At 37.9% G+C, this 23,863-nt stretch overlaps 1 protein-coding gene across 5 annotated transcripts in view; it reads left to right on the top strand.

Moving 5' to 3' along the window:
- Positions 1–23,258, top strand: part of CDKL2 (cyclin dependent kinase like 2) — a 76,705-nt gene extending 53,447 nt beyond the window's left edge. For 3 of the 5 annotated variants that reach the window (XM_074228463.1, XM_074228460.1, XM_074228462.1), the window contains 2 exons: positions 4,429–4,506; positions 16,106–16,796. In XM_074228463.1, the coding sequence (XP_074084564.1) occupies positions 4,429–4,506; positions 16,106–16,329 (302 nt within the window). In that variant the 3' untranslated portion in view covers positions 16,330–16,796. Of the gene's footprint in view, positions 1–4,428; positions 4,507–7,840; positions 7,883–16,105; positions 16,797–17,764 lie in introns of those variants that run through there. The other 2 variants (XM_074228461.1, XM_074228464.1) reach the window with 2 other exon arrangements.
- Positions 23,259–23,863: the final 605 nt, after the last annotated feature.

The raw sequence follows: 23,863 nt of genomic DNA, 5'->3' as shown, positions 1-23,863 counted from the left end.
AGAAAACAAAACTTTTTCCGAATCTCACATCCTGTCTCTGACTGCTTTTACAGTACAGCTCTAGTATGATCTTGCATCAAGAGCTGACTGGCCTTTGTGTTCCTTATGATATTTCGGGTTTTTCTCTTCTTCATTGAGCTGTCCTAGGCAGGTTTTGAGGCCAATGGGCCAGTTTGGGAAAGTAAGTCAAGTTCTGTGGGTTGCACACATTTTTAATTCATAGAGTTTTCCAAACAGTTATTGTGTTAATTAATGGGAATCTCAGTGCCAGAGGGTTGGTTGCCAGGCAACAGATTTTTGGGCCCTTGTTACTAGGGAAGCCTCCTAACTTGTAAAGATATATGCTGTAGGAGTGGAGCAAGTACTGACACTGAAAGAAATCAATCACTCTGGAACCATTTATTAAACTCCTACTATATACCAAACACAGTGCTATCTCTGTACTGTCTTCTGTGGATTGTTGTAAATAGTAAAGTTAATTAGTTCACTTGATAATATCTTCAGATCTTTGAAATAATTTCTGGACATAATTCATGAGTTTGAATATGTTTTACAAAATGAATTGGAGAAGAAAATGGCAAAACACTCCAGTATCTTTACCAAGAAGACCCCATATGGGCTCATAAAGAATTGGACTCAACTAATATGACTGAACAACAAAAATCTCAGAGGAGAGGAACAACAAGAAACTAGCGGGGGGTAGGGTGGGAACAGGAAAGCCTTCTGCAAAGTAAGACAGCAAGAATTTAAGCATTTACTACAAGTACACAAGTACAAACACAAGTAAAGATAATTCCTGCTCTCAAGGACTTAAGTCCAGTGAGGGAACATAGCACACAAAGGGGAGGAAGATGTCTGTTCAAGTGCCAGTGAAGGAAAGCTTGAAGCAGAGTAGATGGGGAGGGGGGCAGCAGCAGAAAGTGGAATCTGAGCTGAGTTTTGTAGGAAGTCTGGGATGAGCCAGGCAATGAAAGGGAGGAGGTACAGGAAGGAGATCATTCTTCTTTTTTAAAAAATAAATATTCATTTATTTTTCCAACTACATGAAAAGAAAGTTTTTAACATTCATTTTTCTTGGTAAGATTTTGAGTTCTACATTTTTCTCCCTTTCCATCCCACTTCACTTGACAATGAGCAATCTAATATAGGTTCTATGTGTATAACTATGTTAAAAATATTTCCATATTAATTATGTTGTGAAAGAAGAATCAGAATAAAAGGGAAAAACCATTAGAGGGAAAAACAAAATGAAAATAGCATGCTTTGGTCTATTTTCACACTCCATAGTTCCTTCTCTGGATGTGAATGGTATTTTCCATCACAAGTCCTTTAGAATTGTCTTTGATCATTGTACTACTAAGAAGATCAAATTGACTATCGTACAATGTTGCTGTTGATGTGGACAATGTTTTTCTGGTTCTGCTTACTTTGCTCAGAATAAGTTCATGCAAGTCATTCCAGGATTTTTTGAAGTTCGATTGCTCATGATTTCTTACAGAATAATAGTACTTCCCTCATTCATATACCACAATTTGTTCAGCCATTGAGGGAAAACATTCTTGATAAGACATAGTCAATAGCCAGAATATTGGTCTCAAAGGAGAACAATTAGCCAGCACACATCTAAGAGTGTAAAGTGTAAGACTGAAAATCTGGAGGTGGAAATGATGAAGCTTAGCCAAGTATGAGGTTAAGTAAGGCATGGAGGATGACCCTGAGGTTAATGAGCTAGGGTGACTTTTAGGACAGGGGCCAGGAAGGATTTAACAGCAGTAGAGAAGTTGGAAGTGGGAAAGTTGGAGGGGGGACATATTGAGTTTAAGATGCCTCTGGGACATCTGGTTCATGTGGGCTTGGAATTCAGGAGAGAGACAAGTTGGATAAATACATCTGAAAATCATCTGCAAAGATAGTATAATAGAATGGGAGCAGATGGAATCACCAAATAAAATGGCAGAGAAAGAGAAGAGATGAGGGCCCAGGAAGGGAGCTCTGTGGGATACCCACAGTTAGTGGGCATGTCCTAGAAGATAGTGGTCATACTTGGAAGAAAATTAGGAGAGCAATGGCATGAAAACCTAAAGAGAAGAGAGTAGTAGTATCCAGGATCCATACCTGATGATCAGTAGTATCAAAGTCTGCAGAGAGGTCAAGAAGGATGAAGAATGAGAAGAAAGCAATTATAGCTGAGAGATCATTAGTCATTTTGGAGATGATAGGTTGGAAGCTGACTGCAGGGAGTTTAGAAAGCATCTGTTGCATATAGCTTTCTCAAGCTGTAAAAGAGGGGAGAGATATAGAGTAAGAACTAGCAGAATAGCTGGATCAAGTGACAGTTTGTTCTTTTCAAAGATGGAGGAGACATGGGCAAGGTAAAGAGGAAGAGATTGAAGATTGGTGAGGGGGGAGTAGGCGATAATCTACTGAAGAAGGTGTACCTACAGGAGTTTCCTTTGGCAAAGAGAAGGGCCGTCTCTATGTGAAACAGGTGAAGGAGGAGAGAGTGAAGGGAGATGTTTAAGTGATGTGAGATGAGGAGGAAGGTGATGGAGCTCTTGGTGAATGACCTCCGTTTTCTTTTCATATAAGGCAATATCTTCAGCTGAAATGGTGGAGAAGATATACCCTTGGCTGGGGGGGGGGCTGGAACCCAAGGAGCAATGAAAAAATTTGGAAGAGTTCTGTGCTAAGTAGGGATAGTGAATTGATTCAGAAGGTGAGAGTTCCAACCTGAGATTATATAGGATATAATTGTAGTGAATTCAATCAGCACAATTTCATGATTTTCTGTAGTACACACAAGCAAGAATAAAGACATAATCCAGCCACACTCATCGGCTTGTTGTCCCTCACACCTGGTATTCTCTTTCCCATCTATGTCCCTTTGCCCAAACTGTCCTTACGCACCCCTTCTTATCCTTGATTCTGAGATCCCCTCACTTCTTTCAAAGATTAATGCGAGTGATGCTTCCTCTATGAAGTCTTGCTTGGTTCTCCACGCTGCTAGTGCCTTCAGTTTTGAAGTTAACTTTAATTACTTTCTACTATTTTATATTTATATTATAGGTTTGTCACACTTAGACACACAAACATGCTTCCCCCAGGAGAATGGCAACTTCTGGCCAGTGCCTGGCTTGTGGAAGGAGCTAAGTAAATGACTTCATGGGATTTGGTCTGGAATTATAAGAAGCATTGTCATTATTAAGAAAGAAAATTTGGCAGTGGTCTCATATCCTTAGTGCCCTTCCCCCCCAAAACCCCCATCAAAAACTGATCCTGACTAAGAAGGTTTGTCACAACAAAAGGACTGCTATAATATTTTTGTATATTTTGGTTCTTTTCCTTTTTTAAAAAAAATATCTTTGGAATACAGACCTAGTAGTGCTATTGCCAAATCAAAGGGTATGCAGTTTGGTTGCCCTTTGAGTGTGGTTCCAGATTTTTTCTCCCCTCTTTGGAACCCCCATGAACTTCTTGATTGTGGTGTTGCTTTGTACTGGGCTTCCTCTGGAGTCCCAGTATATCCTTGACCCTCCTGCCAGCCACTGTAGCTGTGGAGATGATGGGTCCAAATCCTCTCACCTTCAGAAGTTTCCAGGGTCATGCTCTCTGGTCAAGGAGAGGGAAGGAGACAGTGGCCTCTCCTCTAGGCTGTCTTGGAGATGCTGGATATCTTAAAAGATGTCCTAGGGGCAGCTAGGTGGCACAGTGTGGATAGAGCACTGGCCCTGGAGTCAGGAGGACCTGAGTTCAAATTCAGCTTTAGATACTTAATAATTGCCTAGCTGTGTGACTTTGGGCAAGCCACCCAACTCCCCATTGCCTTAAATAAATAAAGTTTTAAAAAGAGATTTATATTTATAGAGAGCCATATCTGTGACAGCAAATATATTAGTTTAATGCCTATAATTGATAAATGAATTTAGCAGAGTTATTTTCACCAGTCAGAGGAATCAAACAGAGTATTTTGTTGGCTGCTTTAAGTAGAGTGGGGTGACAGATTGAGTAAATCCACCAACCCTCCTCCATCCCAAACAAATACAGAAACCATCCCTGCCCTGCTGAAGATCTTCCAGGTCTGAAACTCTTGCCTTCTGACCTACATAGATTTCAGTGAATAATTTGGGGGGATTTCTTAATGTGGCTTTTGTCAGGATTGTATCTCTGATGTGCAAATGCCTTAAAATCTGTTTATTCTTCCAAAACATATTTTTTTGGGAGGTGTGTAAAGTCATAAGTCAAATCATTTATCTCCCCCTTCCTTCCTCTCTCTCCCTTTCTCCTTTTTAGGAATGAAATTTAAGCTTACAAATATTGAAGATAGTTGAATAACCATACAATCACTTCCAGTACCCCAGCTTTGGGAGAGGAAAAAAGTGAGCCTTTTAATTTATTGTGCATTTGTAATTCTTGGTTACTAATTTGCAGGTCCTGCCAGATGCTTCAGAGGCCAGTTTCCCTCAAGTAGGACACCCAAACTGAGGAAAGCTGAGGATCTGCATCATGGTACCTGTCATCTGTTGTAAATTTCTGCATTTTTTAAGTGAAATGTTTCAGAGGAAATGAAATTTTCTGAAGTTATAATAATTTTTATATTGACAAGATTTTATCATAAAATTTTGATGCATTTAATACTTCAGTAACATTCCAATAAGCACCTTTCCAATATAACTTCTCATTTAAACATTAGGTAAAATTGTTCTTTTAAAACTAACAGCACTAAAAACTTTTGCCTCTTGTAGTTTAGCTTTTATTAAGAGAGAGGAAAGATATACTTTTTTTTTTTAGATTTTTCAAGGCAATGGGGTTAAGTGGCTTGACCAAGGCCACACGGCTAGGTAATTATTAAGTGTCTGAGGTCAAATTTGAACCCAGGTACTCCTGACTCCAAGGCTGGTGCTCTATCCACTGCGCCACCTAGCACCCCTGGAAAGATATACTTTTAATTTAGTAATTTGAAACCAAAATGTCCATTATCCTTCACATGAATTCTGTTATCTTTTAAGTGCTGTCTTCATTGCTGTCATAGTTGTTGCATATCTTCTTAGTGTTTGATTTCTTTTCTCTGCATGGGCTCATACAAGTCTCCTCATGTTTCTTCAGATTCATAATATTTATCGTGCTCCACATGAAAGTAAACTCTTGTTAAGCATGGGTAGTTTCATTTTTGTATTTGAATTTTTGGTGTCTCACACAATCAATGCTTATAAATTGAATTGCATTGATATACTGAGATTTATTAAGCCATTCCCAACCATTAAGCTGATAATTGGTTTCCATTTTTTTCCCCCACTTTAAGCCATGATGCTGTGAATATTTTGGCTCATTCAATGCCTTTTTGTGGTTGGCTAAATTGTAGTGTGAGCCTTGGTAGTTGAATCACTGAATCAAAGAATGTAAGCAGTTTAGTAACTTTTCTAATTTAATTTCAAATTGAACAGTTGGACCAGTTCATAATTCCCATTTTCAGAGAAGTAACCCCCTATCTATCTAGCATTCACTTTTTTTCATCTTTGCAAATTTGATGAATATGAGGTAATAATACCTCAGAGTTGTTTTAATTTGCATTTGTCTTTTTTGAAATTTTATTTCTGCTTTTTTTTTAACCACAGTCATAGTTTCTGAGCATTCCCCACTCCAATCAAACATTTAAACAAACCAGTGGTCCCACAGATTCTGATATGTATATAGTATTCCACATCCATAGTTCTCATTCTACTAGGAGGAACTATATTTCTTTATCAATTCTCTCAAACTCAGTTTGTTTATTTTAAGTCTTCATAGTTGAAGTACTTTTTATTTTTGTTATCCCTGACCTTATTTAAGTCATTCTATCTATCCACCACTTTGCTCAGTATTCTTCCCATAGTTTTCCAAATTCCTCATATTTACCATTTTTTCCCTTTAAAATATGTAATAAAGTTATCATGTAAATTTCTTTTTTTCTTCCCTTCCCTTCCTCCCAGCTAAGAGCTGGCTAGCATTAGGCACAAATTGTTGCATATATGTAAAATTATTCTATACATACTTATATTTATTAGTTCTTTCTCTTAATGCAGATAGCTTCATCATATATCCTTTATTTTTAATGTATATTTTTAGTATAGTCAAAATGACTTAGTCACTCAAAATCATTCTTAAAGCAATATTGCTGTTACTGTATACAATCTTTTCTTGGTTCTGCTCATTTCACTCTTCATTATTTTGTACGTCTTTCCATGCCTTTCTAAGATTATTATTGAGTTCATCAATTCTTATTGAATAGTTATATTCCATCACAACCAAATACCACAGCTTATTCAGTCATTTATATTTACCTTTTCTTACAGTGCAATAAAATTACATTTAATCCATATGTTTAAACATCTCCTAATTACAGAATCACAGGATTTTAGAATGGTCCTCAGTGGCTGCCTTGTTCATTTCAATTTAGCCAAACTGAACTTCAAGTGGTCAATCCACAATCCAGGGCTTCTTTGTTAGTGAGAATCATGTCTATAATAGAATGTCCCATTGTGTTTCCTTCCCTTTTTGAAGGATAGAATTCTTATTAAAGCAAATCAAGAATTTATTATCTGTTCTGATTTTGGAAGAGATAATCTCAACACACACACCAAGGTAACTGAGATCTCTTCTTCCTGTATCTTGTCTTTGTGCTGGGCTTGGGATAAGCCTCATCTATTTGCTCTTTGATTCCAGGGAATCTGTTCTAAACTTTAGGGACAAAAATAGCTTTTGTTTCTTCCTCTATTGATTCTATCTATCCACCAGCCCTCTCCTGGTTCCTGGATCTTACCATGAGAATACCCCAACTCACACTCCATTTTCTTATTCTGTTTCTTATTTACCTACCCTGTTCCTGTATATTTGTATAGCTATACCATCCAGAGCTAACTTCTAGTCAGTAATTTCATTCACCAAGGCACAGGGATGCCCTATGGTTCAAGTTTGCCTCATGAGTTAGGCCTTCTAGTTCATTTAGGGTTGTTGTCTAATCTCTGGGCATTTAAATTTACATATTTTGAGGCCATAAATTTTACTTCTTTCCTGGATTTTGTCTCCTAAGAGCTCTTAGGTGTTTCAGCCGAATGTTTCAATCTAGGAATGAGACCAGCTTCTATATAGAACATTTGACCAGGGCAAAGATCAGTCACCTAGTCATGTGGGATGCTTCTTGCTTTCCATATTAATTGGGCTTTTTAACCTTATTTTTAAATTTTGTTTTAGTATTTCTCATTGTCTCATGGAGTTATTTGTTTGCCCCATTCTGATTTTGGGGAAGTTTGATTCTTGGGTATGGTTTACCATTGCTTAAATTCTCCTTTCCATTATCCTCTCCCTAGCTATAATCTTAATATTTCATTTGATATATCTTACTTAATTTCTTTCCTTCCTGGGTCACTGCCTTGTTGGGATTGAAGGGACTCATTGAAACTATCAGTTATGCCATAGGTCATAATGGAGATTTTGACAAAAGATGATTCACTGGAGAAGGAAGTGACAAAACACTCCTGTATCTTTACCAAGAGAATCCCATGGATAGTGCTAGAATGATAAAAGAGACAATATTTCAAGATGAGTCCCTCAGATTGGAAATTGTCCAATATACTGCTCCAGAAAGAATGAAGTGACTGAGCCAAAGCCGAAAGGAGGCTCAGCTACAAGTATGTCTGGTCAATATTGTATAAGAACTTGGAATCTAGGATCTATGCACCAAGGTAAACTGGCTGTGGTCAAGCAGGAGATGGAAAGATTAAAAAATCCAAATCTTGGGTACCAGTGAACTGAAATTAATGGGAATTGTTTAATATAATTCAGATGATTTTGTCTTGTACTATAGGCAAGAATCCTTTGGAAGAAATGGAGTGACCCTCACAAAAGAGTGAGTAAAGCTGTTCTGGACAGAATGATATCTGTTCAGATCCAAGGCAGACCATCCAACAGTAGTACAGTAATAGAGATCTATACTCCAACCATTGATGCTGAAGAGGAAAAATTGCTCAGTAGGAAATCAGAAGATAATTGGAATAATAGGCAAGTTTGGAGCTGGAACACAAAATGAAGTAGGACAGAGACTAATAGAGTTTTGTCAAGATAACTTGCTGGCCATAGAAAAATATTTTTCCTTTTTTAATTAATTTTTAATTTTTATTTATTTTTAAAATTGTTATTATTTTTTGTTTTTTCCTAGGCAGTGGGGTTTAGTGACTTGCCCAGTGTCACACAACTAGATGATTCTTAAGTGTCTGAGGTTGGATTTGAGTCCAGGTCCTCCTGACTCCAGGATCAGTACTCTATGCCAGATAGCTGCCCCTAAAGTTATTTTTTTTTAGGTTTTTGCAAGGTAATGGGGTTAAGTGACTTGCCCAAGGCCACACAGCTAGGTAATTATGAAGTGTCTGAGACCAGATTTGAACCCAGGTACTCCTGACTCCAGGGCTGGTGCTTTATCCACTATGCCACCTAGCTGCCCCCTCCTAAAGTTATTTTTAAAGATATTTTCCAACATTCATTTTTGCAGTTTTCTCCCTCCCATCTTTCCCTCCCCCACCCTAAAATAGCAAGTAATCTTATATGAGTTATATATGTACAATCAAAAACATTGTTTTTCAATAATTCAGAAGGTGACTTTATACATGGATATCACCAGAGAGTCAAAAGTGAAATCAGACTGATTATATGCAGTTAAAGGTACAGAAGCTCTAAATAGTTTGTTAAAACAAGAGTTGGAACTGACTGTGACTTAGGTCATAAACTTCTTATTGCAAAATTCAACCTTAAATTGAAGAAAGTAGGGAAAACCATTAGACCAAAAGGGTATGACCTAAATAATATCTCTTACGAATATGAAGTAGAAGTGAATAGGATACAGTACCTAAAGAACTGGGTACAGAGGTTTACAATATTCTACAGGAAGTGACAACAAAAACTGTCTTGAAGAGCAAGAAAACAAAATGAATCTCTGATGAAGCTTTAGAAGCAGCTAAGGAAAAAAGGAAAGCAAAATGAAAAGGAGAACCGGAAAAATAAACCCAACTGAATTCAGAATTCCAGAGAATACCACTGAGTGCTAAGTAGATTTTCTTAAATGAGCAATGCAAAGATATCTTGCCAACAAAAGTTCATAAAGTCAAAGCTATGGTTTTTTTCAGTATCAACAAATGGCTATGAGAGTTGAACTATGAAGAAAGCTGAGCATTGGGACAGCTAGTGGCACAGTGGATAGAGCACCAGCCCTGGAGTCAGGAGTATCTGAGTTCAAATCTGGCCTCAGACACTTAATAATTACCTAGCTGTGTGGCCTTGGCAAGCCACTTAACCCCATTTGCCTTGCAAAAACATAAAAACAAAAAGAAGGAAAGCTGAGTATTGAAGAATCAATGTTTTCAAATTGTGATTCTGGATAAGACTTTTGAGAGTCCCTTGGACATCAAGGAGATCAAATCAATCAATACTTAAAATAATTCAGGCTATTCACTGGAAGGTCATATACTGAAGTTAAAGTTTAAATACTTTGACCAAAGAATAAGAAAATGTGGCTTATTGGAAAAGACTCGAATGTTGGGAAAGATTGAAGGTAAAAGGAAAAGAAGATAGCAGAAGATAGATAAGATGAATGGATAGTATCATGGAAGCAATGAAAATGAGCTTTTCAGACTTTGGGAGAGAGTGGAGGATAAAAGGACCTGGCATGCTGTGGTTGATGGGGGTCAAGAAGATGTGGACATGAGTGAATGAATCAACCACACCAACAAGTTATTTTCTTCTGATACTCTTGTAGTTATATCTTGGATATTCTTTTCTCTGACGTTCTGTACTCTAAAATTATCCCTTATTATTGCATTGATGGAATGAGCAAGTTCATTAAGGTTGATCATCACATCATTAGGGTGTATAATGTTCTTCTGGCTCTGCTCATCTCACTCAGCATCAGTTCATGCAAATCCCTCCAGGCTTCCCTGAATTCCCATCCTCCTGGTTTCTAATACAACAATAGTGTTTCATAACATACATATACCACAATTTGTTCAGCCATTCCCCAATTGAAGGACATCCCCTCTATTTCTGGTAGGGCTAAGCATCTTCTTTTGTACTTTTTTTCATTAAATCCCTGAATAGTCTTGACTTTTGTTTCTCCATATGAATTTAGTTATAATTTTTCTTTAATTTTCATTAAAGTATTTTTTTGGAAGTTTGATTGGTAAGGCACTAAATAAGTAGTATAATTTAGATAGAATCATCATTTTTATTATATTAGCTTGGTCTATCCATGAGCACTTGATATTTGCCCAGTTAATTAAATATGATTTTATTTGTGTGGAAAAGTTTTATAGTTGTTTTCATAGAGTTTCTGAGTTTGTCCTGGCAGGTATTTTATATTGTCTGAAGTTCCTTTAAATGGTATTTCTTGTTCTAGCTCTAGCTGCTGTATCTTGCTAGTTTTACATATCACTGAGGATTCGTGTAGTTTTATTTTATGTCCTGTGACTTTGCTAAAGTTGCTAATTGTTTCTAGTAGTTTTTTAGATGATTTTTTAAGGATTCTTTAGGTATACTATTATCATGTCATCTGCAAAGAGTGAGAGTTTTGGAACTAACATCTTATCTTCTGAGTTTACCTCTTGAGTTTCTCTAATATTACTTCATTGTCATTTTCTTCTTTTTACTCATATCTCCAGCCTCAGTTTCTGGACTGGGATTTTTTGCTTTGGCCAGATTCAATTCCTTCCCTCCCTTATGCTTAGATGGTGTGGGCAACATCAGCTTGGTCCTGGATGTGGTGGCTAAGCTTTGGACTCACATTCTGCAGAAACTCCTTAGTCTCTTAGGTGGGACTGGTCTGGTCCCTGTTTTTGTCAGGTGTCCACAGCGTCTTTGACCCTTGTTGGCCTCTATTCAGAGCTTCCTCAGGATTCAGGAAGTCTTCTCTGTAGTTCTAGATACTAGATAAGAGGAGGTTATAATTGTTTACTTTGACTTTCTTTATCATTACTCCTTTTGTATGTTTCCATGTTAGTAAAGATCCATTCCCAGCCTCTGCCATTCATTAAGGTGCTAGCCTGTCTGTGAGTTCAGCAGAGGGATTTTGCCATCTGTAATAAGGACTGCTGTGCCTCCCAAATAACTGTGTATAAGGGAGGGCATTTGATTGTCCAGATTCTGTTGGCTTCTGTGAATTGACCAGACCTAGTGTTACCACCTGGGAGTAAGTACATAGGCAGATCTCTGCCCCATCCCAAAAGACTAGCTCATATACTAGTCATGTGGACCATAACTCATCATCCTGAGAGGACCTGTCAAGGTATATCCCAATACTGGGTTAATGACCATGAAACTCCACCATGTATTAGTGTACCTATCTTTCTATAATCCTCTAGCACTGACAGTTTGCATCTTTTTCCATTTTTGCCATTATCCTGGGTGTGAAGAGAAATATCACAAGGGTTTTGATTTGTATTAATTGTGATTTTAAAATCTTTAATAATTAATAATTATTAGCTTGCTCTTCTTCAAGGACTGTTCATATCTGTTAAGCACTTATTTTCTGGTGAGTGACCTTAGTCTTATAAATCTATATTAATTCCTTATATATGCTAGATAGCAGTCCCTTTTGAGAGATTAGAGACAAAGATTTTTCCCTATCAGCAATTTCCTTCTGTAAGTTGACTCTATGGATTTTGTTCATGCCAAAACTTTTTAATTTTATATAATCAAAATTGTCTTTTATCTTTTATAATCCCTTTCTTATAGTTGTGAAAAATACCCTCAAACTATTGTCCTCCAACTTTTCAATATTAAACTCTTATTTTTAAATTTGAATATACATTTTAAACCTATTATGCTACCCAGAACATTGCTTCTCTTTACTTAGTTTTTGACTATCTGCTTTCTAGTTTTTCTAGCAGGACTTATTTATAGCAGGAAGTCTTTATATAAATTGTTTATGTCCTTGTTATTGAATTTGATTGTTTCTCATTCTTGTTTGTTTAGCCTTTTGTACTCACCTACTTTTTTTTGGGCTGATTCCAAAAAAATTTTGATAATTACTGCTTTATAATGAGTTCTAAATGTGCACATCCTCCTTTTTTCTTCCCTTTCCCTGTTGTTTCCCTTAAAGTTCTTTACATTTTATTCCCCCAGCTGAATTTTGATATTACTGTGTTTGATCCACGATAGTTTGCCTGACCAATAGTTAGATGACCCATTTATTAGCCACTTACTGATGCCTGATACTCTGTTACATAAAGTATCTCTTTATTAAGGGAGCGAGTGTCCAGGGACTGGACGGGGCTGTGAAAACTGATAGCATGAAGAAGAAAGCAAAGGTTCTGCTGGTGCTTCATTCATCTGATGTCATCATGTGCAACTCCTTCATTTTCTTAGGACCCTAGGATTCAGATGAAGAAATGGAAAGACTCCATTTAAAGAACATCAAAGGCAGAGCCAAGTTGGCAGCATGAAGGCAGCATTTCCCAGAAACTCATTCCCCAATAAACTCCAAAAGCCTTCAAATGATGACTCTAGCCAAAATTTAGAGGGACAGAACTCACAGAAAGACAGAGTGATACATTTTCCAAGTCCAAGATAACTTAGAAGTTCCATGGGAAAGGTGTGTTTCACAAGGACTGGGGATTGGAAAAAAGCTCCGGCCACAGCTCAGCCCAGTCAGCCCAGCCCCAGCCTGGGGATCGCCAGGAACAGTGGTGAGAGGAGTGGTGAGAGAACTCTGCTGCACCAGAATGAATGTGAAGTGAGGAGCACCAGCCTCAGAGCAGTCCTGTGGCAAGAACCTGCAGTGGGAATCTGGAGAAACCAGCCTGCACCTCCAGAGCACAGCTCACAGATGGTAAGGGGGGTCAGGGGAGACTGCAGAAATCTCTCTGCTCTCCCTGGGGCAGGACTCTGCTGTTTGCCCACATTCAGATCCAGGTTGCAGTTTGGCCCTTCATACTAAAATAGTAGGTCCCCTCCTCACAGCTCCAGGGCAGAGGGGAGCACCTGTGGTCATCTACATATCAAAGCACAGGAAAGAGAACATAAGACCTTGGAGGAATAAAGGTCCCAGTGGGGTGTCCCAAAAGGGATGTCCCAATAATACTCAAAAAACTCAGGAAGCACCCCCAAACCAGGGACAGGTTGGAGACATGAGTAAACAGAGAAAAAAGAGGAGCACCATTGAGAAATACATTGTCAATGATCCCAAGAAGGATCAAAATACTCAATCTGAAGATGAGGAAGTACAAGTTCCTGCATCTAAAGACTCCAAGAAAAACAGAAGTTGGGCTCAGACTATGACAAAGCTCAAAGAAGATTTTGAAAATCAAGTAAGGAAGATAGAAGAACAATTGGGAAAAGAAATGAGAGAGATGCAGGAAAAACATGAAAAAGAAATCAACAGCTTAGTCAAAGAGATCCAAAAATGCTGAAGAAAAAAACATATTAAAAACCATTATAGATCAAATGGATAAAACAGTTCAAAAAGTAATTGAGGAGAACAATGCTTTAAAAAGAAGAATTAGCCAGATGGAAAGAAAGATAAGAAAGCTCTCTGAGTAAAACAAATCCTTCAGGTGTAGAATGGAGCTAAAGGAAGCTGATGACTTTACAAGAAGTCAAGACACAATACTTCAAACACCAAAAGAATGAAAAATTAGAAGAAAATTTGAAATATTTCATTGAAAAAACAACTGATCTGGAAAACAGATTCAGGAAAGATAATCTAAAAATATTGGGATACCTGAAAGTCATGATCAGGAAAAGAGCCTTGACCTCATTTTTAAAGAAATCCTATAGGAAAGTTGCCCTGATATCCTAGAAGCAGAGTACAAAATAGAAATTGAGAGAATCTACCAATATCTCCCGGAAAGAGATCCAAAACAAAAAATCAACCCCCAGGAATACTATAGCCAAGTTCCAGAACTCCCAAGTCAAAGAGAAAGCCAGAAGGACACAATTCAAATATCGTGGAGCTGCAGTCAGGATCACACAGGACTTAGCAGCAACTACATTAAGGGCTCATAGGGCTTGGAATATAATATTTCAGAAGACCAAAGAGCTTGGAATGCAACCGAGAATCAACTACCCAGCAAAACTGAACATCCTCTTCCAGGGGAAAAGATGGACTTTCATTGAACCAGGGGAGTTTCAGATGTTCCTGTTAAAATGACCAGAGCTGAACAGAAAGTTTGACCTTTAAATTCAGGACTCAAGTGAAGCATAGAGAGTGAAGGAGAAGGGTAAAATATGAGGGACTTAATGATGATGAACTGCATGTATTCCTGCAATGATACTGATAATACTCGTATGAAACTTTTATAGAGCAGGTAGAAGGAGATTTTGTAGATGAAGCACAGGAGAGAGCTGAATTTGAAGCTGTAATATATTGTAAAAATGAGTCAGTGACTAAAAGGGAAATGCACTGGGAGTAAGAGAGGAGAGGTGGAATAGGTTAAGATAATTTCATATAAATACATATATTTAATGAGCTTTTGCAATGATATGGAAGGGTGGAAGGCGAGGGAGAATAAGAGAACCTTCACTCTCATCAAAAATGGCTCAGAGAGGAAACAGCATACACACTCAATAGGGTATAGACATCTGGAGTAAAAAGGAGAGGGGGAGTGCAGCTAGGTGGTGCAGTGGATAGAGCACTGGCTCTGGAGTCAGGAGTACCTGAGTTCAAATCAGGCCTCAGACACTTCATAATTACCTAGCGGTATGGCCTTGGGCAAGCCACTTAACCCCATTGCCTTGCAAAACCTTAAAAAAAAGAGAGAGAGAGAGAAGGGGGGGAAAGGGGGGATGTGGGTTATAGAGGAGAGGGTTGATAATAGGAGAGAATAGTCAGATATAATACATTTTCTTTTTTACTTCTTGCAAGGGGGCTGGGATTGGGTGGCCTGTCTGGGACCACAGGGCTGGGTGGTTGCTGGGTCTCAGGGGTGGTATGTGGGCTCAGGGCCTCTTGGCCCCAGGGCCAGTGATCAGTCTACTGTACCACTCAGCTACCCTACAACATATTTTAAAAGAGGGACAGAGTGAAAGGAGAGGGAAAATATAATGTATGGTAGTAGGGAGGAATGGATGGAGGGAATTAAAATTAGCAACAGCAACAGTGGAAAAATATGGAAGTGACTTTTATGATGGACTTATCATAACGAATGTGATCCACCCAAGACAGAGCTGACGGTATCAGAACACAGACTGAAACACATTATTTTTCTCTTTCCTCTACTTTATTTCTCAAGAGAGTCTATATTTTTTTGGGGGGGAGAGGTATTATGCTTGTTCTTAAACAAGAGTATTTTAGTGATGTATTAAAAAAATCACTTGCACAAAAATATTCATAGCAGCTTTGTTCATGGTGGCAAAGAATTGGAAATTAAGTAAATGTCCTTCAACTGGGGAACGGCTTAACAAAATGTGGCATATGTGTGTTGGAACACTACTGTTCCATTAGAAGCCAGGAGGGATGGGAATTCAGGGAAGCCTAGAAAGATTTGCATGGACTGATACTGAGCAAGATGAGCAGAACCAGAGCAACATTGTGCACCCTAGCAGCAACATGGGGGTGATGATGGTCTTGCTCATTCCATTAGTACAACAATCAGGCACAAAACTTTATTTTTCTTCCTTAAGGATATGATTTCTTTCTCATCACATTCAATTTAGATCAATGTATACCATGAAAACAATGTAAAGACTAGCAGACTGCCTTCTGTGTGTGTGTGTGTGTGTGGGGGAAGCAAGATTAGGGGAAAAAGTGTAAAAAATTCAAAATACAAAAAATACAAAAAGATAAAAAAGGATAAAAAAATAAAAAAATAAAGTATCCCTTTGATAGTTTTAGTAGTAGTAGAGTACCAACTGTGTAAACTAAAGTAGCATGATCATTTTTGATTCATTGGCATAGCCTAATCATGATCAATGAATTTCCATTCAATTATTTGTCTTAATTTCTTTAAGAGGGTTTCGTGATTATATAATTGTTTCTTGGAATATCATTTCAATATTTTATACATTTTGTAGTTATTTTAATTGTATTTCTCTTTGTTGTTCTGTAAAAATACTAACGTTTTAATTTCTTTTTTGCTTTGTGTCTTAGATTGTACTCCAAAATGCAGGATGACAAGCTCCAGGAATCAGACTATTAATATCCTCGGAGGAGAAAGACATGGGCTGGAATATATCCCATTGAATTACCTTCTGTTTCCTGGGAGCAACACTGTGGAAATGAAAGGGGAACACAAGGACAATGGTTTTTCATTGTATTTAAGACATATTCAGTATTTCCCCACCATTACAGCGTTACCCCTTCCACCTTGGTAATTGTATTTCACAATACCTCTGGATGGGGAAGGGGCTCCTAGTTAAAGAAAGGATCATTTGCTGGTAGGATGAAAAACTAAAATAAATATATATGGCCAGAATGAGGTTGGGGAGGGTGAGGAAAAATGTGTGGGGATGGGGAGCGAAAAGAAATAATATGTGTTTTTAGAAAGTTGATGTTACTAATGTGTTGTATTATGTATTTTTAGAAAGTTGATGATACTAATGTGTTATATTATGTAGTTTTAGAAAGTTGATGTTACTAATGTGTTAAGGTCTCTGTATCCACTATATGAATGTATATATTTTCTTGAGGGTAGGATTGGTGGAGCAAGGACAAAGAATGGGAAGTCATGTTGAAAATTGCCTTTCTACCCTTGGTTTTTCCCACAAAACTATAGAATATATTTATAAAAACTACAAAATATGTAGTAAATAAGTGTATTAAAAACTTACTGTTCTTGGCACTACTGTTATATTAATTCCTCCTTCTCAAATACATACCCATCACTGTGCTTTCTGTGATTTGTACAGACATGTGAGCAATGTTTCTGAAAATCTGGCCTCCTCTGGCCCTTCCAATTATCCTCCATCTCAGGGGACCACATGAGTACAATTCTGTCAAAGGGAAAAACCTTCTTTGGCTGCCAGTGTGTTAGTGTAGTCCTGACAATACATGGCCCTCTTTGTTTTGAGTCCTAAATCCTTAATAAGAGACTGTGGTTAGAGGGGGAAATATGTTAATTCATTTTAGAAGTCAATAAAATCCAAATAGTTTTTGATATTTCTTTCTATAACAACTCTTAGAATAAATATTTTAGGAAAATTCCTCCCTGACAGTTAGAGGGACATTTTGATGTACCCCTCCAGGTCCACCTTCAAACTCTGGGTGTTCTTTGGATCCAGAATTGTCTGCCTAGTGCCACACTGTCCTAAGAGTGGGAAGTGGAAGTGGTCCCTCATTAGTCCTTTTGTGTTTATCTCCTTGCTGACCCTGTTCCTTGAGGCAACATGGATTTGTACAGCTCTGACTCAGGCCACAGTAAAAGCATCCAACTGACCTAATCCATCAGAGTTCATCCACATGGCCCAGGGCAATGGAACCAGCAATTTTCCCCCTGCTCTTGTGACATTAAGGTGATTTTGGGGAAGAGACTGACTGGATCTGGGAGTGCCGCCATTTTATGTGAGCTTTTCCTCATACTTGCTGAGCATATCCATTGTGAAAGAACCATTTCTAAACTTTCATCATTCATCTTTATGAGTAAAAGATTGTTTTCCTATATAGTTTCCATAGCTCTGTTTTATTTTTGTTGTTTGAAATTTGTTTTCAAAGAGGACCAGTGACACCATGGGGCGATATCTTGACTTATCCATAATTGGATGGAAGTGAGGCAGAATTAAACAAAATGATCGGCCTCACTCTCTCTTCCAGAGTCATCAGAGTCCAGTGGCAGGACAAAATTCAAGATGACTGGCGATTACCCAGGATGCAGTGGATGACCTTGACTAAGTTTTATACGAAGTAACTTAAAATGAAATTCCTTGATATGATCTTGCTGCCTCTTATATACCTGGTCCTTTGCCTCACCAGAAGAAGCAGGTGATTGTGGTGATCCCAATATGGAAGTGATTACTCAAGACATTACGGTTTTCTTTCTTTAAAAATATCAATACAGTAAAGCCATTAGCGGTTATATTACTATGTGATTTGTTAGAAGCATTTTTTATTGTTTAAATTTGTTTATCCCTTTGTAAAGGAGAATAAGGACAATGTCATTGTGTATATGTTTAGAGACAGCGAGTTGATTTCCCATCTGTGTGTATAATCCTGGACAAGTGTCTTAATCTATCTACTTCAGTTTCCTCATTTGTAAAATGGGGATTATAATAGTTACTACCTTCTATGGTTGTTATGAGGATAAAATAAGATAATATTTGTAAACTCTTTACAAGCTTTAAGGCATAATGTAAATATTGTTAGTTATTATTATTATGGGACTGTTGATTGCTTCCATGATTTTTAGATCCATTTTGCAGCTCAAATATAATTTCCATTTTGTTAAGCTTATTTAAACTTTTGAAAATAGAGGATTTTCATCAGTAGAAAAGCAAAAAGAAAATGTGGGGGCTATATTCACCATTGTGTGTCTTTAGGAGTCATTGAAAAATCAGCATCTAAGGAATATGCATTAATAGATCTGTTAGTGTTAAAGAGAGCCTCTCATTAGCCTTGTTTTCTAATTTTTATCAAGGACATAGTAACAAAGTGAGATGGGATAACTAATTAACTAATAAGTTTAGGTGTTAAGTATAAGAGTCAAGATACCAAGTTTTTTTGAATACAGTTGGAATAATATGGTGACATATCATAGAGCTAAGTATAAATGATTTTCTTACAGTTTTGAAAAGTCAGTCTCACACTTAGAAGGTAAGGATGACCTATCTTTTCAATAGGTGTGACAAGAGACTCAGTTGGCCACAAGTTTTATGTAAGTCTCTCATGAGACTTACTAATGTGATCCTGGGCTTCTTAATAAGAAAAGTATGATTACCAGAATGATAGAAATAGTTTATTCCATTGTATCCTTTACTAATAAAACCACTTTTGGAAAATGGCATTAGGTTTGGGGCCTTGTAAGAGGAACATTAGCCTCTATGAGTTTTTGTAAACTAAGGGAACCCAGTTTTTTGGATTTCTTCACCAACATTAGTAGTGATCAGCTTTAAGGAGAGAGGAAAAATGCCTGGGTTTATAGTCAAGAGAGACTAGAGCACAAGTGCCTTTGACACTTCCTTCAGGCATGAGCTTCAATATCTTTATCATTAAAATAGGGATGGTAACATTTACTTTGTTTCCCTTACAGAGTTATTGAAAAAATTAGCTTAAAGCACTCATATAAATATGTGTGACATGAAAAATCAGAGATTCAGTTATGCTTACTAAAATCCTCTGATTGGGTTGTAACAAAACAGTTTTCCTAGTTAATTGCCGGCTAATTGGAAAATTCAGCTGACCATAGCCCTTCATTTCCTAAATAGTTTTTGTCTAATCATGGTTTAACTCAATCTTTGCATACCAATGGGGAATGTCTATGCCACAACTAAGGACATTCAGATACAATGGAAAAGAACAAATCCAGAAAGAATTTAGTAAGAAAAATGTAAGGAGAAGTTCCCAATCCACACCAAGAGTGGCAGAGCTGGTGCTCAGAGCCATGACTGGCTACTCTCTGAGGGTTTGGGGGTCAACTCCAAGAAGCTGAAGTGTTTTCATAAGTTTATCTTTCATAGCTCCCATCTAGCATGTTTCCTCCTATATCATTCACCAGTTATTACCTCTCCAATTTAACCAGTTAATATCAATTAGCTTTTACAAAGGGACTTTTCCTGCTGCCATGAGGGAAGGAGGGCATTAAGTATTTGATAAGTTCCTATTATCTATTCTAGACAGTGGACTAATTCCTTTTGTTTTTTTAAACAAAACAGCAAAGGAGGTTCTGTTATGATCCTCATTTTACAGCTGAGGAAACTGAGGCAACAACTAATTCCTTTGGGAAGTACATAGTCTTCTACCACTATTGGAATCTACAGGGCATGGTGGTTGGAGCACTAGACCTGAAATTAGGAAGACTTGAGTTCAAATCCATCCTCAGTCTCTTATCTAGTTGTGCAGTTGGTCAAGTCACTGAAATCTCTGCCTCAATTGTTTTTTTTTTCCAACTGTATAATAATAGTACCTACCTTCCAGGATTGTTGTGATGATAATTGTAAAACTATTAGAACAATCTCTGGCAAACAGTAGGCAGTATATAAATGTCTATTCCCTTCTCTCTTCCCTTTCTTTTCCCCTTCAATCCTTGGGGAGAATGATAACTATTTCTCACTTCACACTTTTCATTTGGTTTTGGCACAAGAGCTCCCCTAGTCCAAATAACCTGAGCTAGAAAACCAGCCATACCTCTTGTGAATCGTCCCCTGTCCTTGGAACTGTACCACAAGATTTTAAGGAGATAATTCTAACAATATAATTTTTTTTAAAATATTGAAAAAGCTAAGGTGGTGTAGTGGACTGGGTTTGGAATGAGAAAAACTCATCTTCCTGAGTTCAAATTTGGTCTTAGACACTTATTAACTGTGTGACCCTGAGCAAGTCATCTAACCCTGTTTGCTTTAGTTTCCTCATCTGTAAAGTGAGCTGAAGAAGAAATTGGAAACCACTCCTGTATCTGCCAAGGAAACACCAAATGGGGTTAAGAAGAATTGGTCATGACTGAAAAATGACTATCTGGAATGGATATTTTTGGAATTAATTTGGAATTAATTTAGTGCAGACACTCCAGTTAAAACTGATACGGGATTCTGATGGTTTTCCTTAAGGTGACCATAAATGTTACTTACATTCAAAGTCATTTTAACTTTGATCTTTAAAATTTCTGTCAAAGAATACTTTGCATCCTTCCCTGAAATGGCTATTGATCACTGCTCCTTCTCCCCCCCCAATTAATGTTGACTCCTGTGTGCAAAGTTTTACAATTTTGTATTATCCACTCCGTAAAACTTTGCTGTGGTTTAGAGCAGTGGTACCCACCTCAAATAACATCAGGGGCCATACATAAGGATACCTGCGGCTGCAGATTGACTTAGTATAAAAATGCAATATTATCTTTGTTTTATTGTCCTATTATCTTATTGTATTTTATTTTGTATATTTATTTTGTGAAATATTTCCAATTACATTTTAATCAGATTCTAGACCCACTTGAGATCATATCTTCCTATCCTAGGCTGCATGTTTGATCTTTAACATGCAACCTAAGTATTTACTTATTTTAAAATTGTATCTGTATTATATTGCACACATACTTTTTTGTGTGCATGATAAAATTTACAGGAAAAAAGAGATGAAGATAAAACTGATATTTTATTTTAGAGCTGAAGGGGAGCCACTGGAATTTCTTGAGCAATGGAGTGGTGGAATGATGTGGTTGGATCTTTGTTTTAAGAACATCACTGGCAGTTATATGGAGGATACATTTGGGTAGGGGGAGGTTTGAGGCATGGATACTAGTTAGGAGGTTATTTATCATAATTCAGTCTTGAGATAATGAGGATCTGGGCTAGGGTGGTGATGCTGTTTGAGTAGGAAGAGTGAGTCAGATGAGTAGAATTCTGTAGAGGTAAAAGTAGCAGTGTTTGGCACTGATTAGATACTTTGGGGTATGAGAGAGTGCCATAGAAGATAAAGCCAAGATTGTGAACCTGCATGATCAGAAAGATAGCTTTGGTATATTATTTTGACATTAAGAGAAATTCAGAAAGGGTGGTAGGGAACATTTCAGGAGATGATATAATGAGGTCTACAGTGAAGATCAAAACCCACCTGAACCTGCTCATCTTGTACTATGTACTCTGACTCTCCAAAAGTGAAGAAGGATGGATATGTGGTCTCTCACTCATTGGCCATTGCCTCGGAGCACAGATCCCAGTCAGAGGGCAGAGAACTAAACAATGGGTGCCTGCTTCAGCCATGAAGTGACACAGGGGGTATGGTATTGGTACCTTGGGGTGAGAGGAGGGAAGGTGAGAGAATATTCATAAAGGAACTTTGGACCAGCTGGTGCTGGAGCCTAGACCAGACTGAAGAGGAAAGGGTAGGAGGAGCTTGCACAGCCAGGAGATGAAAAAGACTGAGGGAATGCTAGGAAATAATGATTAAGAGAGTGGCATGCTTGTGTTGGAGATAGACCCTGAGAGTGGAAGGGGAGGGCTGAATTATCTTCCCAGCCTTTCAGTGTTTGTTTCCTCATTGAGTATTTCTGGGGGAGGGGAGGTCAGGGGTCCACTAGTTTCGAAGAGGTGGAAAAATTCTCTGGATATTTAATATACTTCCATTTAATTTTGAGATTTTCTTCCTAAGGGAGATCAATACCCTGAGAAATAAATGACTTGTCAAATGTTGTCACTGTCATTGTTCTTTCACTGACTAAAAGAATGAAGGCTAAGTTTCCACTTTGCTCATTAAATTTAGAATCCAAACTGTATCTTTTATTTGTTTTTTGTTTTTGTTTTTGCAAGGCAATGAGGTTAAGTGACTTGCCCAAGATCACACAGCTAGGTAATATTGTCTGAGGCCACATTTGAACTCGGGTCCTCCTGACTCCAAGGGCTGGTGCTCTATCCACTGCACCACCACCTAGCTGCCCCTCAAACTATATCTTTTAAAGAGAAAAACCGAGGCGTTCTTCCTCCACTGATCAGGCTCCTTTCATATCTGCTTTAGAAGGGTAGGGACTTCTCTCTTTCTTCTGTATTCCTCTGATGAGCTCTCTGAGGATTTTCCTCTGGGTATGTACTTGTGATGGTGGGCACCTCTCCGTGGTGGTGAGAATGGGTGATGACGGCAAGGTTTGTGAGGCAGTAAGTGAGCATGGTGACCAAAGTCTGGATGGTGGAAAGGATGCTTAGGGAACCGAAAGCCAATTCGGGGTTTTCTAAAATGAGGAAAATGGCACCATCTGGTTGCTATGGTGACAGGCTTGGAGGTAATTACTGGAGGCCGGGTAGCAGCGGGAGGAGTGAGAGTAAAGATTTGACAGTCTGTTGGATTAATGATAGGCTCTGATACTCCCAAGGGGTGATATCTGTTTCTTTGACCTGAAAACAAACAAACACACAGATTTATATTTTCCAGATTTCAGGTTTATGGAAGAACACGATTTCCTTGCCAATATCAACAAAAGATCAAGATAGAGAATGAAGAGAAGACCTTTTTCTTGGGAAGTTTCTTTAAAAAGAAATTTGGGAAGGATAGATATAGTGGGGTAAGGGAAGAGAAAAGGGAGAATCTATAAAACACCATAAAAGATACTGTTAAAAATGCCTAGTTGGGTCCTTGAGTCACTTTCCTGGCTAGATGTGGGTAATATGAGAAAGAGAAGGCAGGTGACTGTGGTATTGTATACACACCTAAGACAAAATTTGGGGTATGACTTAGCTTTAGGAAGGAAGAATACCCCTTTAGCCACCATCTATACTTAAATTTAAGAAAATTAGTAGAAAGCTCTTGCCAAAGATTTTCTAGTAATAAGCTTGTAAAGATAGCCAGGCTTGAATATAGGGGCAAGAAAGGGCAATTCTGCAGAAGATTGAAATCAAGAAAAATAAAACAAGTTTAAAAAGAAGCCTTTTCATGATGCCAATGGAATTTGTGTTTCTTTATCCCTATTTCCCTATTATGGAGCCAAATAGATTTCTTTAAAGGCAATGATTCCAATCAGATCAAGCTCCATGGGAACTGTTAAATGAGCACACCATTTCATGACAAGTCCTCTTCTCCTGCCCACTCAAATCAATTCTGAAATGCTACACCCTGGCATCTTTCTATCACATCCAGTTTCTTTTGTGTATCTGATTTTTTTTTAGCTTGCCTGTATGGATCCTAGAGAGCTGCTCAGCCCAGCATCTTCCTTAGGAAATGGTTTCTTTTGCTGTGACTACTCACTTTTAACCCCTTTATAGCACTGGGGTGCTT

The sequence above is a fragment of the Macrotis lagotis genome, chromosome 3 (assembly GCF_037893015.1).
Source record: "Macrotis lagotis isolate mMagLag1 chromosome 3, bilby.v1.9.chrom.fasta, whole genome shotgun sequence".
NCBI lineage: Eukaryota > Metazoa > Chordata > Mammalia > Peramelemorphia > Peramelidae > Macrotis > Macrotis lagotis.
Note: the sequence above shows the minus strand (reverse complement) of the source record. Positions and strands in the feature narration are given on the sequence as shown.